General features: G+C 38.8%; 1 protein-coding gene across 3 annotated transcripts in view; it reads right to left on the reverse strand.

Moving 5' to 3' along the window:
* The window catches only part of RALGAPB (Ral GTPase activating protein non-catalytic subunit beta), a 97,706-nt gene that overhangs the window by 59,584 nt on the left and 14,348 nt on the right, over positions 1-23,774 (reverse strand). For all 3 annotated transcript variants that reach the window (XM_049868834.1, XM_049868832.1, XM_049868833.1), the window contains 5 exons: positions 20,727-20,942; positions 17,469-17,671; positions 14,436-14,599; positions 12,877-13,063; positions 9,669-9,800 (listed from right to left, as the gene is read on the reverse strand). In XM_049868834.1, the coding sequence (XP_049724791.1) occupies positions 9,669-9,800; positions 12,877-13,063; positions 14,436-14,599; positions 17,469-17,671; positions 20,727-20,912 (872 nt within the window). In that variant the 5' untranslated portion in view covers positions 20,913-20,942. The remainder of the gene's footprint in view (positions 1-9,668; positions 9,801-12,876; positions 13,064-14,435; positions 14,600-17,468; positions 17,672-20,726; positions 20,943-23,774) is intronic.

Raw genomic sequence — 23,774 nt, forward strand, 5'->3', positions numbered from 1 at the left:
TTGACTTGGATCCACAAGCAACGCCCACGGAAGCAGCAGTCAGGAAATCAAAGGATGTATTGCATCAGGCAGGTCTGCTGTAGAAGGCCTCCTTAAAGTGTTCAAAAGCAAAGATGTCACTTTGAGGACTAAGGTGCACCTGACCCAAGCCATGGTATTTTCAATCACCTCATATGCATGTGAAAGCTGGACAATGAATAAGGAAGACCAAAGAATTGATGTCTTTGAATTAATGGTGCTGGCGAAGAATACTGAATATACCATGGACTGCTAGAAGAACAAACCAATCTGTCTTGGAAGAAGTACAGCCAGAATGCTCCTTAGAAGCAAGGATGGTGAGACTTTGTATCACATACTCTGGACTCCTTGTCAGGAGGGACATTCTCTGGTGAAGGACATCATGCTTGATAAAGTAGAGGGTGAGAGAAAAACAGGAAGACCCTCAATGAGATGGACTGACCCAGTGGCTCCAACAATGAGTTCAAGCATAACAATGACTGTGAGGATGGCACAGGACTGGGCAGTGTTTTGTTCTGTTGTACATAGGGTTGCTATGCATCAGAACCGACTTGACGGCACCTAATAGCACTAGCATTTCTAAATATTTTTTTTAAAAAGCTATATGAAAATCAGGATTTGGTGCTACAGTTTATGCTGTGTTCATGTGTACGTACTAAAGCCATATATTTCTAAACCATGTACTTGGGCTTGAGTTTTATTTTACATACAAAAAATTTTAAATATTTAAACAATTTAGATTTCCATTCAAAATGCTATCTGCTTGGCTGTACAGTAAACAGCCTCTCCAATTCAAAGAAATACTGATAAACCCATAGCCAATACCTGGTAGGAAGGCCCATGTACAAGGCCAATGGAATCAGGTTAAAAAATATAAATCAGTGGTTTATACGTGTCCTGCCCTTTGAAACCTCTTTTTCTGTCCATTTAAGACTCTTAATTTCAAGTAATTGCCAGTGGGGAAGGAAAACATGTGCACATGTATGGAAAATGGACTTGTAGTGGCAGCACATTGTATCCAGACTCACAGAACACGGTCTCCAGAAATAAGTCATGTGAGACAGAGACCAAGTAGGCTCTAGTAGCAGTGTCTACTGAGGATTGTAGCTCATCTGTCCAGAGGTGAGAAAATGAGGCAGACAGGCTGAAACAGACTACACCTCAGTCCACCAGAGCTCATGTCTACTAGATACTGACCCATGACTACTAGGTACTGAGACCTGGGAAGAGGAAGGCTATATTCGCTCCTCTAGATATGAACCTGAAATGATTTTATCAGCATCCAAATAGTCAGAGAATAGATTCCAAGAAATAAATAAAACTTGAAATGAGAATGGGTAACAAAGGACATGGAACAGGTAACAAAAACTGCATTCCTGCAGCTTTCAAAGTTCTGTGCATCTGACACACTTGGACAGTCTGTTAAAAATCCAGATTCCATCTAAATTCACTGAAACAGAATATCTGGGTGCAGCCTGGTGGACAGGTGTCTTTAATAACCTTTCCAGTAATTCGGAAGCAATGGCCACATTAAAACAAGTCCAAAGACAAGCATTTGAGAACAGCAGACTTAAAGTCAACGAAAACAATTTTTTGTCTTTTTTGTTTTTCCTGGAAAAAGAAAAAGTATCACTTTATCATACTAGATAAATTTTTGAATCCTGTCTCCCTATCATATTCAGCCCTCTTCTGAGGAAATCTGCCAATGACCATAGCGGCCCCTGCTGAGTAACACTCATGTACCTGGCCTCCCACCCAAACTGCCCAAAAGGAGACCATTCAGATGTTTGCTAGTGACTTGCAACTAATGTAGCTTAACTAACAATAATATTATCCATTCTGATAATCTAAACCAAGGGAAAGTCCCAGTGAACTGGAATGGCTAGACAGAATAGCCACATCACATCACAGCTGTTTACACCACTAGGCAATCATCATGGGGGTGCATGTCTACCAAAGGCAGGAGGAAACAAGGACTCAGTAAGCGTGAGGAGAAAGAACAGTGTGGATGCACGAGAAAAGCCAGAGAGAGACAGAAGGCACAGTGGCTTGTCTGTCCCAAGGTTGCCTCTTAATCCATATCCATCGTGAGGTCTGGTTGTTCACTGCTTCTTATAGTCCAGTGAGACCTATCATATAATAACCCCTCTTTTTCATATGTGCCCGTAAGCAGGTTTCTACTCCTTACATCTAAAGGAAGCCTGATGAAAATACCTTGACCTTGATCGAAGTCAGCTCAAGAAAAAAGATAAACCCTAAAGACAAGGAAAGGTTGTCTAAGAACTACCTCCAAAAAAGATTCCAGGACCAAAGTGATTTATTTCAAACTTTAAAGGAACATATAACTTTTGTGCTATAAAAACTGTGGCAGAGCACAGGAAAGGGTAGAACTTCTCCAGTTTTTTTTTTTTTTAAACACCCAAAGCATTAATTAGTCAAAAACTAAAACTAGAGACAATTCAGGAAAACATTAAAAGAATGGTATTCCATAACCAAGGAGTACTGGTTGTGCAACGGTTAAGGGCTGAGCTTCTATCCCAAAGGTCAACGGTTCAAACCCACCAGCAGCTCTGCAGAAGAAAATACCTGGTAATCTCCTCCCATAAACATTACGGCTTAGGAAACACCATGAGGCAGTTCTACTCCATCACATAGGGTCTCTAGGAGTTGGAATTGACTCAATGGCGCACAACATTCCATAACCAAGCAGAACTTTACTCTCAGGAGTAAAGGATGGTTCAATACTATGAAATAAATTAACAATAGGTCAAAGAAGAAAAACCATTTGACTGCTTAAAATGGATTCTAAAAAATATGATCTGAAAAAAGTCAAATATCCATTCCTGGTTTTGTTTAAAAATATGGAACCGGATAAATTTAGAAAACCAGGAACATAAAAAGAACAATATCAACAATCGACATTCTACTAAAAATTTCACATAAGAGTAAAATCAGAATAAAAGAAGCATGTCAAAACAGTATCATATTAATTCAACGCAATCCGAGAAGTTCTGACTAATGCACTAAAATAATATACAGACATAATAATAATATTACTAGCAGCTACAACTTTTTAAGCACTTACTATGTACTAGATGGACACCCTGGTGGCATAGTGGTTAAGAGCTACAGCTGCTCAACAAAAGGTCAGCAACTGGAATCCACCAGGCGCTCCTTGGAAACCCTATGGGGCAGTTCTACGCTGTCCTATAGGGTCGCTGTGAGTCAGAATCAACTCGATGACAATGGGTTTTGGTTTTTATGTTCTTGATAATATACTGCTTTAAGTGCTTTTTATTCTTCAATCCTTGTAACAAGATGATTACTATTATTATCCCCATCTTACAGATTAAAAAACTAAGGCTTGGAGAAACTAAATTGTTTGCTCCAGTTCACAAAGAAAAGAAAGTAGTAGAGCTTGAACTCAAGTGCAGGTCTGCTGCATCCAAAACAACAACAAAAAAAAAACCAAACCCGTTGCCACTGAGTAGATTCCAACTCATAGTGACCCTATAGGAAAGAGCAGAACTGCCCCATATAGTTTCCAAGGAGTGCCTGGTGGATTTCAACTGCTGACGTTTTGGTTAGCAGCTGTAGCTCTGAACCACTATACCACCAGGGTTTCCAAAAGCACTTTTAATTAATCACACAGACTAGTATATGAGCCACCAGAAGGAGAGAATTCTCACTTGCAGATGATATGCCCATAAAATACTCAGAGCTCTTTTAAGAGCCCATATATATGTGTAAAAATAAAGTAAAAAAAAAAAACTTTTTACAGCAACAATAATCATTTAGAAGATTTAATGGCAGGAAAAAAAGTTAACCTTTTACAACACAACAAATAAATAATACCTAAGAATAATGATTAAGAAACATGGCAATCTTTGTGAAGAAAACTATAAAACACTTCTATAAGACATATAAACCAAAAAAACCAAACCCACTGCCATCAAGTCAATTCCAGATCATAGTGACCCTATAGGACTGAGTAGAAGCCCCCACAGGGTTTCCAAGGAGCGGCTGGTAGATTCGAACTGCCAGACTTCTTAGTTAGCAGCTGAGCTCTTAACTACTACGCCACCAGGGCTCCTGTAAGACTTATAAGATTCTATTAAAAAAAAAAAAAAACTCTTAAAAAGGCAGCCTCAGTACACTAAAATAATTTTTTCCTAAATATAAATACAAAAAAAAATACAAGCTTAATACAATTCTCATCTTTGGCAGAGTCTGGCTACCTGTTCACCAGTTTTTCACTTCCTCCCAGGCACATATGAAGATTATAATTTCTACATTCCCTTGCAATTAACTGTGGCTATATGTACTCTGGCCAACGGAATGTGGGTAGCAATGATTTCCAACACTTAAAGGCTTGGTCCATAAAACCCTCCCGCACAATTCTCCACGCTCTCTCTTCCCATCTGCTAGTCAGATGCAGAGGCTCCTAGCGGATCCACATGTTGAAGATGGCAGAGCCTCTGTCAACCTGGGTCCCTGAATGACAATGTGAGCAGAGCCACTCCCTACCCAAGAATTTGCAAAACCTGTACTGTGCTAAGCCACTGAGATTTTAGGGTTCACTTGCTAAAGCAAGATATATGCCTTACCCTAATTAATATAAAATCCAAACCCCAAAAGGTATTGTGGGTTTTTTTGTTTGTTTGTTTGCTTCCATTTTGTAACTTGACAAATTGTTTCTAAAATTCATCTGAAATGTTAAGCAGACAAAAAGAGCTAAAAAATATCCTAAGAGAAGGAAGAAGGGGAAAATGACATTAGGCCTACCAAATATCAAGAGCTATTATAAAGTTAAAATAATTAAAAGTGTTAATTCGGTACAAGAATAAATGAAGAGATTTATGGACAAACAGCCTCAAATATTGCCTAGTGTACAGAAAAGAACTTAATGTCACAAAGTTAACAAAATTAGAAGAAATCATAGGTGAGTATCTACCTGATTAAAGAACACAGAAAGACATCCTAATCTTAAAAAAAAAAGAAATGATTGCAGAAAAATACAGTTTCAAAAACAAAAACTACAATCACTGAAAGTTAAAATACACAAACTACAACTACAAACAGGAAAAAAAAAAAAATAATAGAAAACGGTCAACACCCCTAAGGTATAAAAAGGTCAAACAGAGTTAATTAGAAACACTAAAAAACAAATAAAAAAATGAAGCTAGTCAAACCAGAAGAATGACAAGGATGCCTATGTGGGCAGCAAGCAACAGACTTTTTTTCCTAAAACTTAGGCCAATGTGGCATTTGTACAAGAACAAATCCAAACCAATAGGACAAAAAAAAAAAAAAAAAAAAAAAACCCCACTGAACAGAAAATCTTAAATACCATATTATCATCAACTTTAAGATTCACATTTTGTCACATTTTAACATCTCTGGAATTAGGATGACCCCAATAACTAATGGTATTTATAATTAATTGGCAGCATATTTTTGCAAAAAAAAAAAAAAGGTATATAAAATAATGATGCTTAGAAAAGGACAGAATGCTCCCAAACTCACTCTATGAAAGCCAACATATCCCTGATACCAAAACCAGGTAAAGACACCACAAAAAAAGAAAATTACAGACCTATATCCCTCATGAACTTAGATGCAAAAATCCTCAACAAAATTCTAGCCAACAGAGTTCAACAACATATCAAAAAAATAGTTCACCGCGACCAAGAGGGATTCATACCAGGTATGCAGGGATGGTTCAGCATTAGAAATACAATCAACATAATCCATCATCTAAATAAAACAAAAGACAAGAACCACATGATCTTATAAATTGATGCAGAAAAGGTATTTCATAAAGTCTAACACCCACTCATGATAAACTCTCAGCAAAATAGGAATGGAAGGAAAATTCCTCAACAAAATAAAGGGCATTTATACAAAGCCAATAGCCAACACCATCCTAAATGGAGAGAGTCTGAAAGCATTCCCCTTGAGATCGGGAACCAGACAAGGATGCCCTTTATCACCACTCTCATTCTAGCCAGAGCAATTAGGCTAGCCAGAGCAATTAGGCTAGATAAAGAAATAGAGGGCATCCAGATTGGTGAGGAAGAAGTAAAAGTATCTCTATTTGCAGATGACATGATCTTATACACAGAAAGCCCTAAAGAATCCTCAAACTACTGAAACTAATAGAAGAGTTCAGCAGAGTATCGGGATACAAGATAAACATACAAAAATCAGTTGGATTCCTCTACACCAACAAAAACAACACTGAAGAGGAAATCACCAAATCAATACCATTTACAGTAACCCCCAAGAAGATAAAATACTTAGGAATAAATCTTACCAGAGATGTAAAATACTTATACAAAGAAAACCACAAGACACTATTATAAGAAACCAAAAGAGACCTACATAAGTGGAAAAACATACCTTGCTCATGGATAGGAAGACTCAACATTGTAAAAATGTCTGTTCTATCAAAAGTCACCTATAGATACGATGCAATTCCGATCCAAATTCCAACGACATATTTTAATGAGATGGAGAAACAAATCACCAACTTCATATGGAAGGGAAAGAAGCCCCAGATAAGAAAAGCATTACTGAAAAAGAAGAACAAAGTGGGAGGCCTCACACTACCTGATTTTAGAACATACGATACTGCCACAGTGGTCAAAACAGCCTGGTACTGGTACAATAACAGATACATAGACCAATGGAACAGAATTGAGAATCCAGACATAAATCCATCCACATATGAGCAGTTGATACTTGACAAAGGCCCAAAGTCAGTTACATGGGGAAAAGACAGTCTCTCTAACAAATGGTGCTGGCATAACTGGATATCCATCTGCAAAAAAATGAAACAAGACCCATACACCTCACACCATGCACAAAAACGAACTCAGAATGGATCAAAGGCCTAAATATAAAATCTAAAATGATAAAGATCATGGAAGAAAAAATAGGGACAATGCTAGGAGCCCTAATACACGGCATAAACAGTATACAAAACATTACTAACAATGTAGAAGAGAAACTAGGTAACTGGGAGCTCCTAAAAATCAAACACTTATGCTCATCCAAAGACTTCACCAAAAGAGTAAAAAGATTGCCTACAGATTGGGAAAAAGTTTCCAGCTATGATACTTCCGATCAGCATGTGATCTCTAAAATCTACGTGATACTGCAAAAACTCAACTACAAAAAGACAAATAACCCAATTAAAAAATGGGCAACAGATATGAACAGGCACTTCACTAAAGACATTCAGGTAACTAACAGATACATGAGGAAATGCTCACAATCATTAGACATTTAGCCAGTACCCATTAGACATTAGAGAAATGCAAATCAAAACTACAATGAGATACCATCTCAGTCTAACAAGGCCGGCATTAATCCAAAAAACACAAAATAATAAATGTTGGAGAGGTTGTGGAGAGACTGGAACACTTAAACACTGCTGATGGGGATGTAAAATGGTACAACCACTTTGGAAATGGATTTGATGCTTCCTTAAAAAGCTAGAAATAGAACTACCATACAATCCAGCAATCCCACTGCTTGGAATATATCCTAGACAAATAAGGGCCTTTATACAAACAGATATATGCACACCCATGTTCACTGCAGTATTGTTTACAATAGCAAAAAGACAGAAGCAACCACAGTGCCCATCAATGGATGAATGGATAAAGAAATTATGGTATATTCACACAATGGACTACTACACATCGATAAAGAACAATGATGAATCCGCCAAACATTTCATAACATGGAGGAATCTGGAAGCCATTATGCTGAGTGAAATTAGTCACTTGCAAAAGGACAAATATTGTATGAGACTGCAATCATAAGAACTCAAAAAATCGCTTAAACAGAGAAGAAAATATTCTTTGATCGTTATGAGAGTAGGGAGGGAAGCAGGGAGGGAGGGAGGGAGAGGGGTATTCACTAATTAGATAGTAGACAAGAACTACTTTAGGTGAAGGAAAAGACAACACACTATACAGGAGAGGTCAGGACAACTGGACTAAACCAAAAGCAAAGAAGTTTCCTGAACAAGCTGAATGCTTCAAAGGCCAGTGTAGCAGGGGTGGGGGTTTAGGGACCATGGTTTCAGGGGACATCTAGGTCAATTAGCATAATAAAACCTATTAAGAACATTCTGCATCCCACTTTCGAGAGTGGCGTCTGGGGTCTTAAACACTAGCAAGTGGCCATCTAAGATGTATCAATTGGTTTCAACCCACATGGAGCAATGGAGAATGAAGAACATCAAGGACACAAGGTAATTACGAGCCTGAGAGAAAGAAAGGGCCACAATACCAGAGGCTACATCAGCCTGAGACCAGAAGAACTACATGGTGCCTGACTACAACCAATGACTGCCCTGACAGGGAACACAACAGAGAAGCCCTAACGGAGCAGGAAAGCAGTGGGATGCAGACCTCAAATTCTCATAGAAAGACCAGACTTAATGGTCTGACTGAGACTAGGACCTTGGAGTTCATGATCCCCAGAACTTTTGTTAGCCCTAGACTGAACTATTTGTAAACTTTCACTTAAAGAATAATAATAATAATAATAATGATGCTTTTTAAAACTAAAGTTATCTTAAATTTGATAAATTTGCTCAGAGTAAGCTTTTCAAAACACTGGAGGTAAGGAAGGATTACTTAATAAATAAGATTGCACGCAATGGAGGACAAGATAGAAAGTGCCCCTGGGCAGCTGAAGCACAGTGGAAGAGAAAGTCATTAGAATTAAGGAGCTGAAATATTTGAGGCCAGAGTATTAGAAAAGTCAACAAAGTGAATACTGGAGTCCCCAGGATGGAACCAGGGGAGTGACAGGCAGGTGCCAGGATCACCAAGGACGGGGAGCTGGTATCGAACTTGAAGAGAGAACAGCACTAAGAATGTGAGTGGTCATAAGAACGATAGGAGTGGTCATCAAAAATATTGTGAAGAAGTTTTCTAGCTCTAGAAAAGGAAAAATGGCCTGAAATCAGCAGTAATTATTATCCTAAGAGTCAGGAGGAATGACCGCTAGTTGAAAAGGTGGCAAAGAAAGTGGTATTCTGAGGGAAAAATCCACAGTGAAAAGATAAGCTAAGAAAAAGTTTAAGAATCAAAACTTGGTTTACAACAAAAAAAGTTTCACAGAGCACACAGATGGGGCCAGTAGAGGGAGAGGCAGGAAATGATGGAACTGAACTGTACAGAATTATTATAAAGAAAAGGATAGCAGGAAGAAAGTTCTATAAAATTTTAAACAAAAAGGCTACTACAGAAGAGGCCCTGAGAGCTGGACTGCCAAGTCAGTGCTAGCCACAGGATAAACAGGGCAATCTGCAGTACCCACAGAATATGGCAGACTCCTGGGAGATGTATCATCTAGGCTGCTGCAAGAGGCAAGAGAACAAGTGGTACATCAACTACAGGGAACAAGTTTATAGAGTATGAACTGAGAGCTGCTGAGGACACCTAATCCTGCTGGGATAGGGCGAGCAGGAGGCATACCATACAGATGTGCTTGTTGTCCAGTCTGGCTCCATTTGATGGATTGTGCTTAGCTTCCACGTTCTGAACTCCAGGGGAGAGTTATGGCATGGTTCCTTCACTAAGACACTCACTGAGTAAACTGCGCATGAAATAGTAAAATAACAGTACCTTAACATATGTAAAAAGCGAAACCATGTCTGTGCAACACACTCATTATCCATTTCAGGGGGAATCAGACTGGCATCTTCATCAGGAACTTTAAATGGAGGAAATGAAGGACCATATGTAAAGCGCAGCAATCTAGAAAATAAAAAATTCACACCATTAACCAAAAGATACACCCAAGCACTAAAATATGATAAAACAGATGAAACATGCACCTCACTGAAATAAACAAGATACATAAAAACCTTAGCTTACCGAAGCCAACTCTTCAGACAAAGATTAGACTGGACTATAAGACATAAAATCATACTCGTGAAGAGTGTGCTTCTTAGTTTAAGTAGATCCCACCCAGCTGAGACTAAACAGGTAGCTCCTGTCTGGAGGTGAGATGAGAAGGCAGAAAGGGACACGGGCTGGTTGAATGGACATGGGAAACCTGGGGTGGAAGGGAGGAGTGTGCTGACATATTATAGGGATAGCAACTAAGATCACATAACCATGTGCGTATGAACTTTTGTATAAGAAACTAACTTGGGCTGTAAACTTTCACTTAAAGCACACACACACAAACTTAGCTTATATAATAGACAAAATGGGAAGCGAGGAAAATAATTTTACATTGTTTTTTCTGAAAAGATTTATCCCCCTGCAAACTGCTTCAACACAACTAGGCTATAGTTTATTTACAATAATAACTTCTATATAAGTTTGCTCATGATGCATTGGACCTTGAGTTTATGGTATATCTTAAAAACTAATTCAATTCCTTACAACGACCAAAAAAAAAGCTGCTGAGGCTGCTTATGGACAACCAAAAACCTCATGAGATCTGGTTCCTTGGTTTGGAGGTTTAGGGTCATGGTTTCATGGGACATCCGAATTAACTGGCCTAATAATGTGTATAATGCTTCTAATCTCCTAGTTCGTTGTGTAGCGCCTGGGGTCTTAAAAGCTTGCAAGTGGCCATCCAAAGAATGCATGGACTCTAGACTTTCTGCAGCCAAGGGGGCTGGATGAACCCCCAAAACTACCACCCTGAGATAATCTTTGAAACTTAAACCAAAACTATTTCATGAAGTCTTCTTAAAACCAAACAATAGTTTCGCTTAACTAGCAAAAAACGTCTGCCTTGAGCATAATGCTCTTTTAAGAACTATCTAAAGGGGATCAAAGTGAAAACAGCAACTTGAAAAATTAGACAGGAACCTTAGGGGGCAGTGAGTTTATGTTAATAGGGGAGGAACAACTCAGAAAAGGAGGGTGAGAGTGACTGCAAAACCTGAAGAATGTAATCAAAACCACTAAATTGTACATGTAGAAACTGCTGAATTGGTGTAGCTGTGCTATACATATTCTCAACAACAGCGAAATAAAATTAAAAAAAAAAGTAATTCACCTATCCAATTACTTAATTTAAAATTAATATTTTAAACGTATTAAAATTATTCAAAGTGCTTTGACCTAATTATTCTATAGCTAGGGATTCTATCTTAAAATAATCAGGGATAAACACAAAAACTATGTATACTCATTTCAACAATACTTTTCAAGTAAAACACTGCAAACAACATAAATTTAACAGAAAGGAATTATTAAATGGATTAGTTATCATTTATATAACAAAAACTACAAAGCCACTAAAATTATGATCCCCAAAGCTATTTAAAAATGGAAAAAAGGCACGAGACACAAAATGAAAAAAGCAGGTAATAATCTTAAATTTTGTTTTTTAAAAAAGAACTAAATGGAAAACAAAATTTTTAATGCTAATGACAGTTATCTCTAAGTGATATTTCCCTCCTACATTGTTCAAGTTTTCTACTACAGTAAAAGTGGCAAAAGCCAGAACCTGTGTACATAAGGAGGAAACCTGTCAGAGAATGAAAACTGAAATATTTTCCACTCAGTAGAGAGTGACAGAAAAGAGGTGACTGTACTCTGTCAATGGCAGAAAACTTGTGAGACCCAGAAAAATAAGGCACTCCCACTGAGTTCTGGCTCTCAGAAGTTTCACTGTATAAGCATGAATTGTTTTTTACAATCATGATAAAAAGAGCACCATTTGAAAATAAATTCATAATATTAAAGTTCACCATGATAGTCCAGAAAAAATATAATATTCCGAAGTTTATTTTTTAGTTTAAATAATGACAAAGATATAAATATTTTAACTCCAAAAGAGACCCATCTACCTTCTGATATGCAATACCACCTAAAATAACATGTATTCGTTCTCCCCCACCCTCCAAAAAATCAAACCCAAATCACATCAAGTCTCTAGACCTCACTCTCAGTCTACAATGGAGATGGGAAGGAACACACTTAGTAATACACGGGGACAGAATCAGAAAAATCCGGAATGTGCAACACTCCATGGGACAAACAACCCCATTCCTTCAACAAAAAAAAAAAATGCAAAGACCTAAAAACGAGAGCAGGAACTCACAGTTTAAAATAGACTTAAGAAACATATTAACTAAATGCAATGCATGACCCTTGTCTGCACTGATTCAATGGAACCAACCGTAAAAAGAAAAAAAAACTTTGAGGTAGTCAGGAAAATTTGAGTATGGCTGGATAACTGATAGTAAGGAATTGTCAACTTTGTTCTAGGCTTGATAATGGTACTGTGATTATGTTTTAAAAAGAATCCTTATCTTTTAGTTATATATTAAAATATTTAGGGCTGAGATGAAAAAACAAGTCTGAAAAAAAGAAATCCTAACAGTTCACTTGTAGTGTATTGATGGCATTACATATAAATGGTAAAAAAAGGCAAAAGTATTACAAAAAAACCACCTACTTTGGTTATAAAGTAGCATAAATAGCATGGTCCCATTTTTGTAAAATTATATATAAGCATATATAGTAGGATTTCTGGTGAACTTAACTTTTTCTGTTACACCTTTCTGTGCGTGTGTGTGTGTGTTTTTTTTTTAATAACAAACAGGCATATTTTAGTAATCAGAATTAAGGGTGGGATTTTTTTTGGGGGGGAAGGATGCAGAATTTATTCGATTCTCAAGGATACTTATTCTGAAAGGTTTTAGATGAGACAGGCAATAACCAAACTGCTATAAAAAAATGTTCTAATTCTATGATATCTAAAGTACAGAAATAATAAACAATAAGCTTTTATCAATGTATTCCAAGCAAGGGGAAAGCTACCTAATGTCCGATGAAGGAGGGCAAGTCAAGGACGGTAACTGACCTTGAAGTGAGCGCACAGATGACCTTGCTCCATTGCTCCACCACTGCAGGATGGTGCCTCCAGTTAGCCACCATCTCCTTGGCTGTTTTCCAGTAAGGAGGTGTGGGGAAGCACCGAGTACAAGCTAGTAACCAAACCTCAAAGAGAACACCAATCAACTTCTCTGCTAGATTCTCAGCAATGCCACCTTACCAACAAAAAGAAAACATATCTTTGGCATACTTGTTTTAAAAGCTGAGCCTTAAATGACTTGGGAGAATTGGCTGAAATATTAAAATAACTGCGACTTTTAAGTTTTGACTTTCAAATAAGCATTTAACATTAAAAATGAGAACCTATGCTTAGGAACTCATATAAGAAATCATGGATACATGAGCAAATTATTACTCTGGAAGTTTTTACGGTGCCCTGCTCAGTTCTTACTGAAGATTTCAATCTTCCACCAAAGGGGGGAAAAGGGCATGTAAGGGAGAAGGGAAAAGAATGAGCCCCTCTAATGAGCGCCCACTATGAGTCAGTATATGTGCCAGATAGTTCAGACACATGACCCCACATAATCCTCACATTAATTTGCAGGATAGATACTCATAATACCTATTGCCAGTTATCAATTATACCCATTTTGAACACAATAAAACCGGGTCAGGAAGTTTAAGTAACTTGTCCAAGTTCATGTGGTCAATAAGTGAAGAATCATGGACAAGTACCCAGGTCCTTCCACCTCCAAACTTTGCTATAAAATGCTCCAGTGTTTGAAGGGAAGGAGAGACAAAGACGGGAGCAAAAGGACTGGTGCTGGGCAAAAGCCTCAACCATGAAAACAGAGCTGTTCTCTGTTCCGAGCCCTGGAACCAGGAAGAACAATAGCAGTGGTTTTTACATTGCTCCAGAAGGCAAAGCTAGGACGAGTAGTAATCAGGATGCATATTTCAAATGCATAAAAACAAAGTTTCGCAACAAGAGCCCAACAAGCGGACGGACTGCCTGCCTGCGTTGCAGAGATCCCTGGCATGGGAAGCATGCAGCAGAAGAGCTGATGAATCAAATACTGACAGCTCTTAGCAATACCAGGCAGGGTATTCTTATTATGGGGTCCCTTCCAACATTAAAATACCAGGAAACCTTTTAGATACTTCCCTGGACACTGCATCTGTGAGAGAACAAGCACACTCACATATATGTTAGTGAGGAGACACGGGTGAATAAGCAACAAGGGAACTACTCTGTAATCAGGTACATTATAGGCTCTATTTAATTAGTTAATTGTTTGCTGCATAGGCTCTAACCTAATATACAAAACAAGCTACTGCTTCTACAATTACCAATCGTGCATAAATTTATTAAGTCCTTCCCGATTTTAGCGAAATCATCACTGAAGCGAAATAACTTCATTAGTACTAAAGTCATATTATGCCTTTGAGGATTTCCATTCTAAGAACTGTTAACCCTGGTTTGCCAACTGTCATGCCAAAATTTAAATCCCCAATGAGTCTATCACCCATTGAGTTTAAAAGCAAACTGTATTTGAAGCCTAGGAATAAATTGGAAAAAAAATAAACCTTGAATAGTTGGTGGGGCCAGAAGTATGTCATTAATCTGCAGAAGAAACAACAGTAAGACTTCCCAGGTCTCTCGAGCCATGATCGATGATTCACGGGCCAGTTTCTGGATGGCTCGCAGGACCTGTAAGCATAGTCGGATCTGACTGGAGCCCTGTTCCTGTCTGAAGAAGACAGACAGATGTCACTGACAAGCCTTGAGGAGAGATGGCAACAGCTTAAAGACAAGCAATTCAGGGATGCAGCAAGCAGTGGTCTCGATGCAGCTCCCTAACAGTGTCAGCAGACAGGGTTAGACATGCCATTTCAGTTTAAAGCTACATCTTCCCCATTATACAGTGCGGCACTCGGGGATTTCGATCTACCACTCCTAGGATAACGTGGAGAGCCCTGGTGGAAAGCAGACGCTAGAATGCAGGCTTCAGCTCCGGATTTTCTATGTCTGAAGTGAGCCTGGCATACAGCAGAGAGTACACAATAGGTTTCTGCTGAATGAATGAGTACCCACAGCCACTCCTGCTGCTCACGCTGAAGCAGGATGGCCTTTGTGTTCTTCTATAACCTTTTTAAAACACACTTTAACAAGAATTCTGCATGTGATGTCATGGTGCTCCCTGTCCCTCTGAAACTAATACCTGCTACAGAAGAACCTACAAACTCAATGGACAGGGTCCCAGAATTGATGAGGTGTGTAGATTGCCTCAGAAATGAGCTCTTGTTGCTGCTGCTCTACTAAAAAAAGGCAACTTAACCCAAAACGGGGGTTTCAAAGGTCCCCAAGATACCCTAGAACAACAGTTTTAAAACTCTCTGTAGTCTGCAGGACCTTTTTTTTCCCAAGGGAAAATTAATTTATAAAAAAGATGAAAGTATTGTGGCTAGGGTTGAAAAGGACAATCAAAGTCCAAGCTCCAGCCCTTATCCCCACTTTCCAAGAGGACCACCTGAGAATTACAAGCAACAAGCATTCAATTCATACTTAAGATACTACCAGTACTGCACCAGGTACTGCGGAAGCCCAAAATACATGCAACCCAGCCCCTGCCCCCACGTTGGCTAGATGGGGAAACAAGACACACACATTTTAAAAGATAAGCAATAAAACAGTGGAGAAATACAGGAAGTACCACACAGGGTCAGAGAAAGTGTGATCACTAAGGGCCTGAGTGGTCAGGCAAAGGCTTCTCCTTCTTGTTGTTGTTGTGAGATGCCCTCGAGTTGCCCCCAACTCATGGCGACCCCATGTGTTACACAGAAGAACTCTGCTCCATAGGGTTTTCTTGGCTATAATCTTTTTAAAAATATATACATATACAAGTTTATTTCAATTTAATTCAATGAATAATTTCCCTTGAAGTGATCTTTTTTTCTTGAGCACCACTAATAATGCACATTTCTCGTGCTTGACTATAATCTTTACAAAAGCAGATCACCAGGCCTTTCTTTTTCAGTGCCACTGGGTGGGTTACAAACCATTTGCGATACCCAGAGACCTAGTAAGGTTTCTCCTTGTCAGGTAGAATTTAAGATGAACCAACAAGAGTAAGTATATGGACAGCTAAGAGAGGGAGAGGAGGAGGAGGAAAAAGACAAAAGGGTAGATGATGATTGGGAAGAACTTAAAGAAGATTTAGGGGAATGTTCGTAAGTCTGGCTAAAGCGTGGGGCACATGCAGAATTAGCAGCAGATATATATATTTTTTTAATCTGGTCAGTGGAAAAGAGGAAAACCTTCAAAGGGTTGGACTGACATGGTGGCTGCAACAATAGGCTCAAGCGTAACAACGATTGTGAGCATGGCGCAGGACCGGGCAGTGTTTTGTTCTGTGGTACACAGGGTCGCTATGAGTCGGAACCAACTTGACTGCACCTAACAACAATCTGGTTAGGATAGGAGCCCCAGTGACACTGTGCTTAAGCACTCGGCTGCTAACGGAAAGGTCAGTGGCTTGAACCCACCAGCCACTCTGCAGGAGAAAGATGTGGCAATCTGCTCCCATAAAGGTCACAGCCTTGGAAACCCTATGGGGCAGTTCTACTCTGTCCTATAGGGTTCCTAGGTGCAAGAATTGACTGGATGGCAATTGGTTTGGTTTTGGTTTAATATGGTTAGGGGTCAGATTACAGCAGGTATTTCATGTGAGGTAAGAATCTTGCAGTTGAGATTATTTTTTTTAATTTAGAATTCCCATAATAATCTTCCTTCTAAATTTAAAAAGCTAAACTTTACAGAGCTGGTTTCTGGGTGATTCAAAGTCCCTCACAGTTTGACAGACTAAAACCTCAAACCAGAATTTTTCCAAAAGGAGACAAGCCCCACTGGACCTTTCACAAACATAAAACATAGTTGAAAACAGATTTTTCTTATGGGAAATCCTCACGAATGGGTAGAAACCTAGTGCTTCCTTCTGTATTCTTTTTTATAGTTTCCCAAATTCTTTACAATGACATATAATTATTTTAGAATCAGAAAAACAATATTTTAAGCACAAGTAGGCAGATATCCTATATCATGATGTTTAAGGCCTGTGCCTCTAAAGATGGGAAAAAAATCAGTAACAAACTTTACCATGTATCTTTTGGCCTCCTACAAATTTGTCCGTAATAATTTCTAGTCTGTTCATTTCAGTATTTTCATTCTCTCATAGAAAAGGTTCAAGGTAGAAGGCTTAGTTGCCTTTAGCTTAAGTGGAGATATGAATTATGACAAGTATTTTTTTTTTTTTAGTGGAAGGGAAAATGGTCACAGCTATCAGATCTTAAAAGCGAAACCAAAATCTTTTAAAATGAACATACACCTGATAAAAATTCCTAGTAAGGTAAACATTATGTAAGCCCATCTCTCTTATCTCTTATTAATACACTGTTTAATTGGATGACTAAGTAATGAAAGTCACTGTTTAAACGACTAACAATGAAATCAGCTCCTATAATATAAAGTTGATGAATATTTTATTATCATCTTAGTAAAAAAAAAAAAAAAATTTTTTTTTTTTTTTTTTTGTAACAGGCAGATATTCAAGTATAGTTTACCTCGGAACAAAGAGATTTTGCAGATGTTTTAGTATACTTTGGACATATAAATCAGGCTCTTTAACAACTGGCAATGGAATAGAATCTTTCGGCAACACTAAAGCCATAATCCAGTCTGTATACACATCAACACAATATTTTACAGTCTCTCCATCCAGTGGAAGGGTCAGGCCATAGCAAATTACTTCCATGGTCCATTTCACCTAAACAAACGAAAATATACATACAGAATTATCATGTATCTCCTTCTGTATCTCAGTGGACTTATTTAAAATGTTAACCTCTTTTATTGCTAAAAACCTCTAGATTGACAATATATTCATCTCAACGTACACATCAGATTTATTCTAGTGAATGCACTTTCCATACTATCAGACATTTCTTAAGCAAAAGATTTAAGAAGAAAATTACTTATTTTTAAATATCAAGCATATTAGATATTAGATATTATCCTTTGCTCTGCGAAATAAAAAGTATAAGGCATACTGATTTTCATAGAGATTAGAGAAGCAGAAATGGAAAATTTTAACTTTTTAAAATTTTAGACTTATCCCCCACTTAATCTGCATACACATATGTGTGTCACTAGGAAATCATATACATAAATTCAAACACATCCCATCTCCAGATTATGCAATGTTAACAAATGATAGGGAGGGAGCTGAACTGTTCAACTCTTCTTTTGTCTCTGCCGAGGAAAACAGTATTTAGAATGGAAAGGAAGGAAGAAACACAGATGAGAGGGAACTAAAGCTGGGTAAGATCTTAACAGGGCGCTTAGCTGTATGAGATGGGTTCCCGCCTTCTGACCAGTGTGAACCACATCCTAGGGGCTAAGGGAATTTGCCTGAAGGGACTGCCGAATCACAGCCTGCAGTCACGAAGAATAGGTAAGATGCTGCGAGGAAGGGGAAATACCCCAAATTTGCAGTAAAGAATTAAAGTATATTCCAGATAAAACTCTGGGACAAATTACTAAGCAGAAAATCAGTGAGCACTTATAAAAGAGAATCACTGAGAACCAACATGCTCAAAACAAGTCATGCCAGAAGAGCTTCCTTCCGTTATTAATAGCGTTAATGTCAGGACACAGCCCTGGTGATGTAGTGGTTAAGAGCGCAGCTGCTAACCAAAAGGTCAGCAGTTCAAATCTACCAGCCGCTCCTTGGAAACCCTATAGGGCAGTTCTACTCTGTCCTACACAATCACTACGAGTTGGAACCGACTCCACGGCAACAGGTTTGAGTATCGGGACAGCTGATAATTATATTATGTTTGCAGTTTATGAAGCATTTTTATGACGATTATCTAACCATCACAATAACCCTGTGTGAGAAGGGGTGCTACCCTCACTTTATAGATTAAAAAAAAAAAAAAAAAAACTTAGCAGATTAAGTAATTTGTCTCAAATCACTAGTTTATAAACAGTGGAGCTAAAAACTTGAACCATGGTCTTCCAACTATAAATTTGAAGCTATTCCTCACTATGCCATTAACAGCCTTCCCTTGCAAAGAGGGAACTGGGCTTTAGCAAGAAGAAATTTGGTCAGATGCAGGGTGTCCTTGTGGACAAGGTGGAGACATATGGCACAAACGGTGGTAGAATGACTGGATTTATAACTCGCTGAAAAACCATATGAGAGAAATAACAGTGGATTAATGCATCAAGATATTTTAGACGAAGGTACCCAGTGGCATGCCAAAGGCCATGCCAAGATTCTGACTTAGGAAAAAAGAAAAGAAAAACAGATTATATGCTGACCATTTGTAGATACCACAAAGCTAAAAAGGATGACTAACTTGTTGGATAGTAAATCAGGATTCAAAAAGACTTCAACAACTTAAAATCAAAGTTGAATCTAGCAAGATAAAATACATGTATCAAATTTTTCATGCTCAAAAACAACTGCAAAGGCTAAGAGTAGAAAAATATACGGTTTAATAGCAATAAATGTTAAAAGAAAAAAAAGACTATAACAACATGGGGAAGCTATGACAAACTGGGGCGGGGGGGCAGAACTTTTAAAAGAAGCTGCAGGTTCCTAGTTATCAGATTTTTAAAAGACAAAAGAGATGTTCACTGATACAAGCACACAATAGTTTAACTGTGTAATTCCAGAGGATACTGGACTCAAGGATTGTTCTCTCATATCCTTTTGAGGGTCAGAAAGGAGAATAAACACGGGATATGCCAGAGCACCTCTATCTGCTCAGGTGCCTCTCTTTCTAGGAGAAAAAGGCAAGGGACTACAGATATACCTAGAGGAAAGTGTGCCAGAACCATGCTGGTCGCAGGGGTAAGTCTCAGCTAAGGTACTCCGAAGAGAGAAAAATGCTCCTCAGGATGACGGGGCTTCGCCCTTCAGCAATCCACGGTCTAGGGAAGATAAATAAACTGCCTCTAGAGAGCCAAACTTTAGTCTTACATCTACATCTAATCTCTCCTTCATGAGAAACCAAAAACTTAAAAAAAAAAAAAAAAAACTAGGATCTGAAAAATAGAGTACAAGTTTTGGTAAATCTGAAGCCTGAGGGCTGCAGGAGTTTCCTCAAGCACACGGGACAAAATTCTAATCCTGTCTCTTAGCCAGCCCTCTTGCTAGCAAGCTCCTATACTCTTTCTCAGGGCCTGTCCATCCACGACTTCCCACTGGCAACTTAACTGCAGCTCAGTTCCCTGAACCCAAGAGCAAAGGACCAGCTCTACCAAGTCACTCCAAGAACCCCTCGTCTGGAGGGCAGCAGACAGAACCTCAATTCAAATCACCTGGCCTCAACCAGAAGGGTTTGTCTGCTTTGCTGCACTCTTAAACCTGGAAGCTAGGTAAGAACAGGCAGTGATGGGTACACGAGAGATCTCCAGCTCAGCACATTATGTGTAGTCTGAAAACGTGACACAAGATAGGCCTTCAATCAGGGGCCATTCAGGGGTAAGAATGAGGACCTCCCAAACATACTTCTGAATGGGAATCAGAACACTGAGCCTAGAGTGCACCCTTAGGGCAAAGGGCCCAACATGTGAGCTCTCGGGCAGAGAACTGAGCCTGGGTAGGGGAAGTCCCACCAGCAAAATGGTACAACCTAGTCCTTATTATCCCCACAAACTCTGAGCCCCAACCTTCAAGCCAAATGAGGCAAAAAAATGAGGCATCACATTGCAATCAGCAAAATATGCACAAGAGGAAGTCAACGTTAAATAAACTCTTCAGTAACAAATTTGTATTTTCATATAACAAAATTAAATGAAGAAACACTTACTTCTTTGTCAGTTTTTAACAAACACTCACTACCAGCTGCTGACGGGGTCCCTAAGGCCTGCCCAAGAGGACGGACCACTGCGTTTGCCACCTCTCGTCCAACGCTCTCGGGATAGCTGTGCAGCACACTGGTGTGGCCCTGATCATTCTGAATCACCAAATGCAGTGACCTCCACTCAGAGTACATTGTGCCACTAAAATACTATCCAAATGGCACCTGAAAAGACAAAACAATTATATGTCAAAATATACCACTATAAATTAATAAAAATAAGTAAAACTTATTTTCACTCTTACGTGGCAAGATAAAGAAATCTTCAAACATACTTGAAGACTGAGGAGCAAACGTATCTAAATGTTTTGGCAATGTCCCAAAATAGCCTCATGATAAGATTAGTAGGAAGGCAGGCCCCTGAGAAGGAGGTGTCCGAGCACCTCCCCAAAAGAATCCTCGGAGGCCCTGGAGCAGAGCTGGGGCAGATGGCCACTGTACAGGGGAATAAAATGATCAGATTTAGGAGACTCGTAGTGCTCAGATTTCTCAGTCAACAGTGTGAGTACCTATTACATGCAGTGGCGCTCCAACTTCCAGCAGTGGAACACACGAATGTCAGTTCTTTAGAAAACACGTTAAGAGCTACCACTTACTAAGCATTTACTACATGCTACCCATTCACAGTCTTCAAAACAACCCTGAGTATTAAGTAATGTTATCCCTATTCCACATATGAAGAAACTGGGGCATAGAGAGGTTTGCTTCTTACCTGAGGTTCCAACACTATAACAGGATAGAGCTGGGTTTTGAACCCAGATCTGCTGGGTTCCATGGTCCAACCATGCTCTTAACCATGGCATGTACTACCTCTCTCTATGCTATACATTTTCCATAAAGTATCTAAGTCTGCCATACAAACGGAGAACTTTAGCTGCAGCAAACATATCTGCAGGAATGCAACGTAATTATTACAACCGCAAAAACCATACCCTTGGAGAGAATCAAGAATGGTTCACCCCTTCCAATTCAATTTTGTTAACTTCCATTTTCTAGTTGTTCATTGGTTCTGAAATCTGTTAGCCCAGCCAGCAAAGTTTAAGCAGAGTACATGGGTACAATTCATCTTAATATGAAGAAAGTTCTATCCTTTAAGTTAATTTTTCTTCAAACTGGAAAGAGACTAGCATTGTTTAATATTATCCTAGAACACCTTTTTTCTAGCTCACCAAACACCAGTGTTTTTTGAGAGCAGATGGCATTTGAGAATCACGGGCCTACTGAATGAAGATCAAACTCCTTAGCATGAAAGTCAGCCAAACTAATTTTCTTTCTTCTTTCCTTCCAGAGGAAATCCTTCTCTCCCTTCTCCCCTCTACCCTCCATCCCATCTTGAGCCTATTCAACCTTCAAAGTATTCTGGGCTCAGGCCACTGAAAGGGAATCTTCTGGTCTCCTCCTCTTCTGGACTAAGAGGGAAATGGGAACCTCGGCGGGATGTATCAGCAGTAAGCCAAAGCACAGGGAAAAGGGCAGGATCCAACAAGGTAGCTAGAATTCGAAGGAAGGGTAGATGCGACTAACTATTAAAAGGTGCCTCAGTTTCCTCAGGATTTATAAGGAATTCCCCCAAGGAGGTCCTGGTGTCCCCCTGAAAAAAGCACTTCCAAACATGGAAGTGGGAAAAAGAGAAAGCTCTGAGAGGGAGTCATCTTCATCAGAAGACAACTTCTCACACATTTTTTCTTGGCCTTTTTTATTAACATACACACACACACATCACAGATAGCATACTAACAGTATATATAAGTACAAACTATACATACTCTCTTACATAAGTATAGTTTTTCACACTTTTCATTCTTTATTTAGCTTTATTCTCAGTCCAGATTAATTCACTTCCCTGGATAGATAATCCAAGTTAACAATCTAATGTCTCCTCCTGTATTTTGCTCCACCTTAACTCAATTACATTAAAATAATTAATACACATGCATAGCTGGGATTATGTTTCATAACAATGAGATATGACACACACTTTTCTATATCTTAATTTTTCCCATTCAACAATACCTCATGAATATCCTTGCAATACAATTGATACAATGAACTCTTTTTAATGGACATGTAACATCCCATTGCATGTATGTAGCGTAATTTATTGAACCATCTCCTAATGATGGGCATTTACTTCATTTTCTATTTTTTGTCACAAGAAAACGATGCAATAAGCATCCTCGTTCATATATCCTTAAACAGTGGCCCTTTCATTTCTATGGAATAAGTTCTCAAAAGTGAAATTTTTGGCTCAAAGGGCATATGTATTTTTAACGTTAATAGGTTTTGTCAGATTGCTTCCCCAACACCCCCCCCCCCCAAAAAGCTGTAATTCCCATTCACATTAGGAATGAATGAGAACCCTTCCCTCTCATCCTCTCCTGCTGCCAGGAATAAATAGGCATTATTTATTTGCCAATTTGATAGGTGTAAAGTGAAATTTCATTCTTCTAGCCAAATGTTTATCTTTATTTATAGCTTCTGTGTTTTGAGTTTTGGCCAGAAGACTTTTCCCTTACCTCTTCTATCAGTGTTTTGCAAACCGTGGGTCATGGAAAACATTTAATGATTAATGCTTTTGTTGTTAATGATTTACGATAAATAGGATATATAATGCATTGTTTTTTGGTGGATTATACCAATTATTTCGTTTCAGTGGCTTTATAACATATTTTGATAACATGGAAAGAAAACCCCCTCCACTTCCACCTAATCAAAAAAAACAGAACTCTGCTAGGATTCTAAATGAAATTGCTCACATCACCTTTCTGGCCTCATCTTCTATTTCCACTATTCTAGGCATACCCCACACTATGACCGCGAAGAACTACTGCTGATCGCTCAAACCCAGTAAGTTCTTCCATCCTATGTCACTGCTCATGTTCCTCCTACTGACTGAAATGCCATCCCCGCCCCTCCTTGATTCACATTATGAAGTACTCATCCCTCAAGGCCCAGCTCAAGTCTCCCTGGTGAGACTTTTCTTGACTCTTCAAACCA

This window comes from Elephas maximus, chromosome 25 (genome assembly GCF_024166365.1).
Source record: "Elephas maximus indicus isolate mEleMax1 chromosome 25, mEleMax1 primary haplotype, whole genome shotgun sequence".
In the NCBI taxonomy this organism is placed as follows: domain Eukaryota; kingdom Metazoa; phylum Chordata; class Mammalia; order Proboscidea; family Elephantidae; genus Elephas; species Elephas maximus.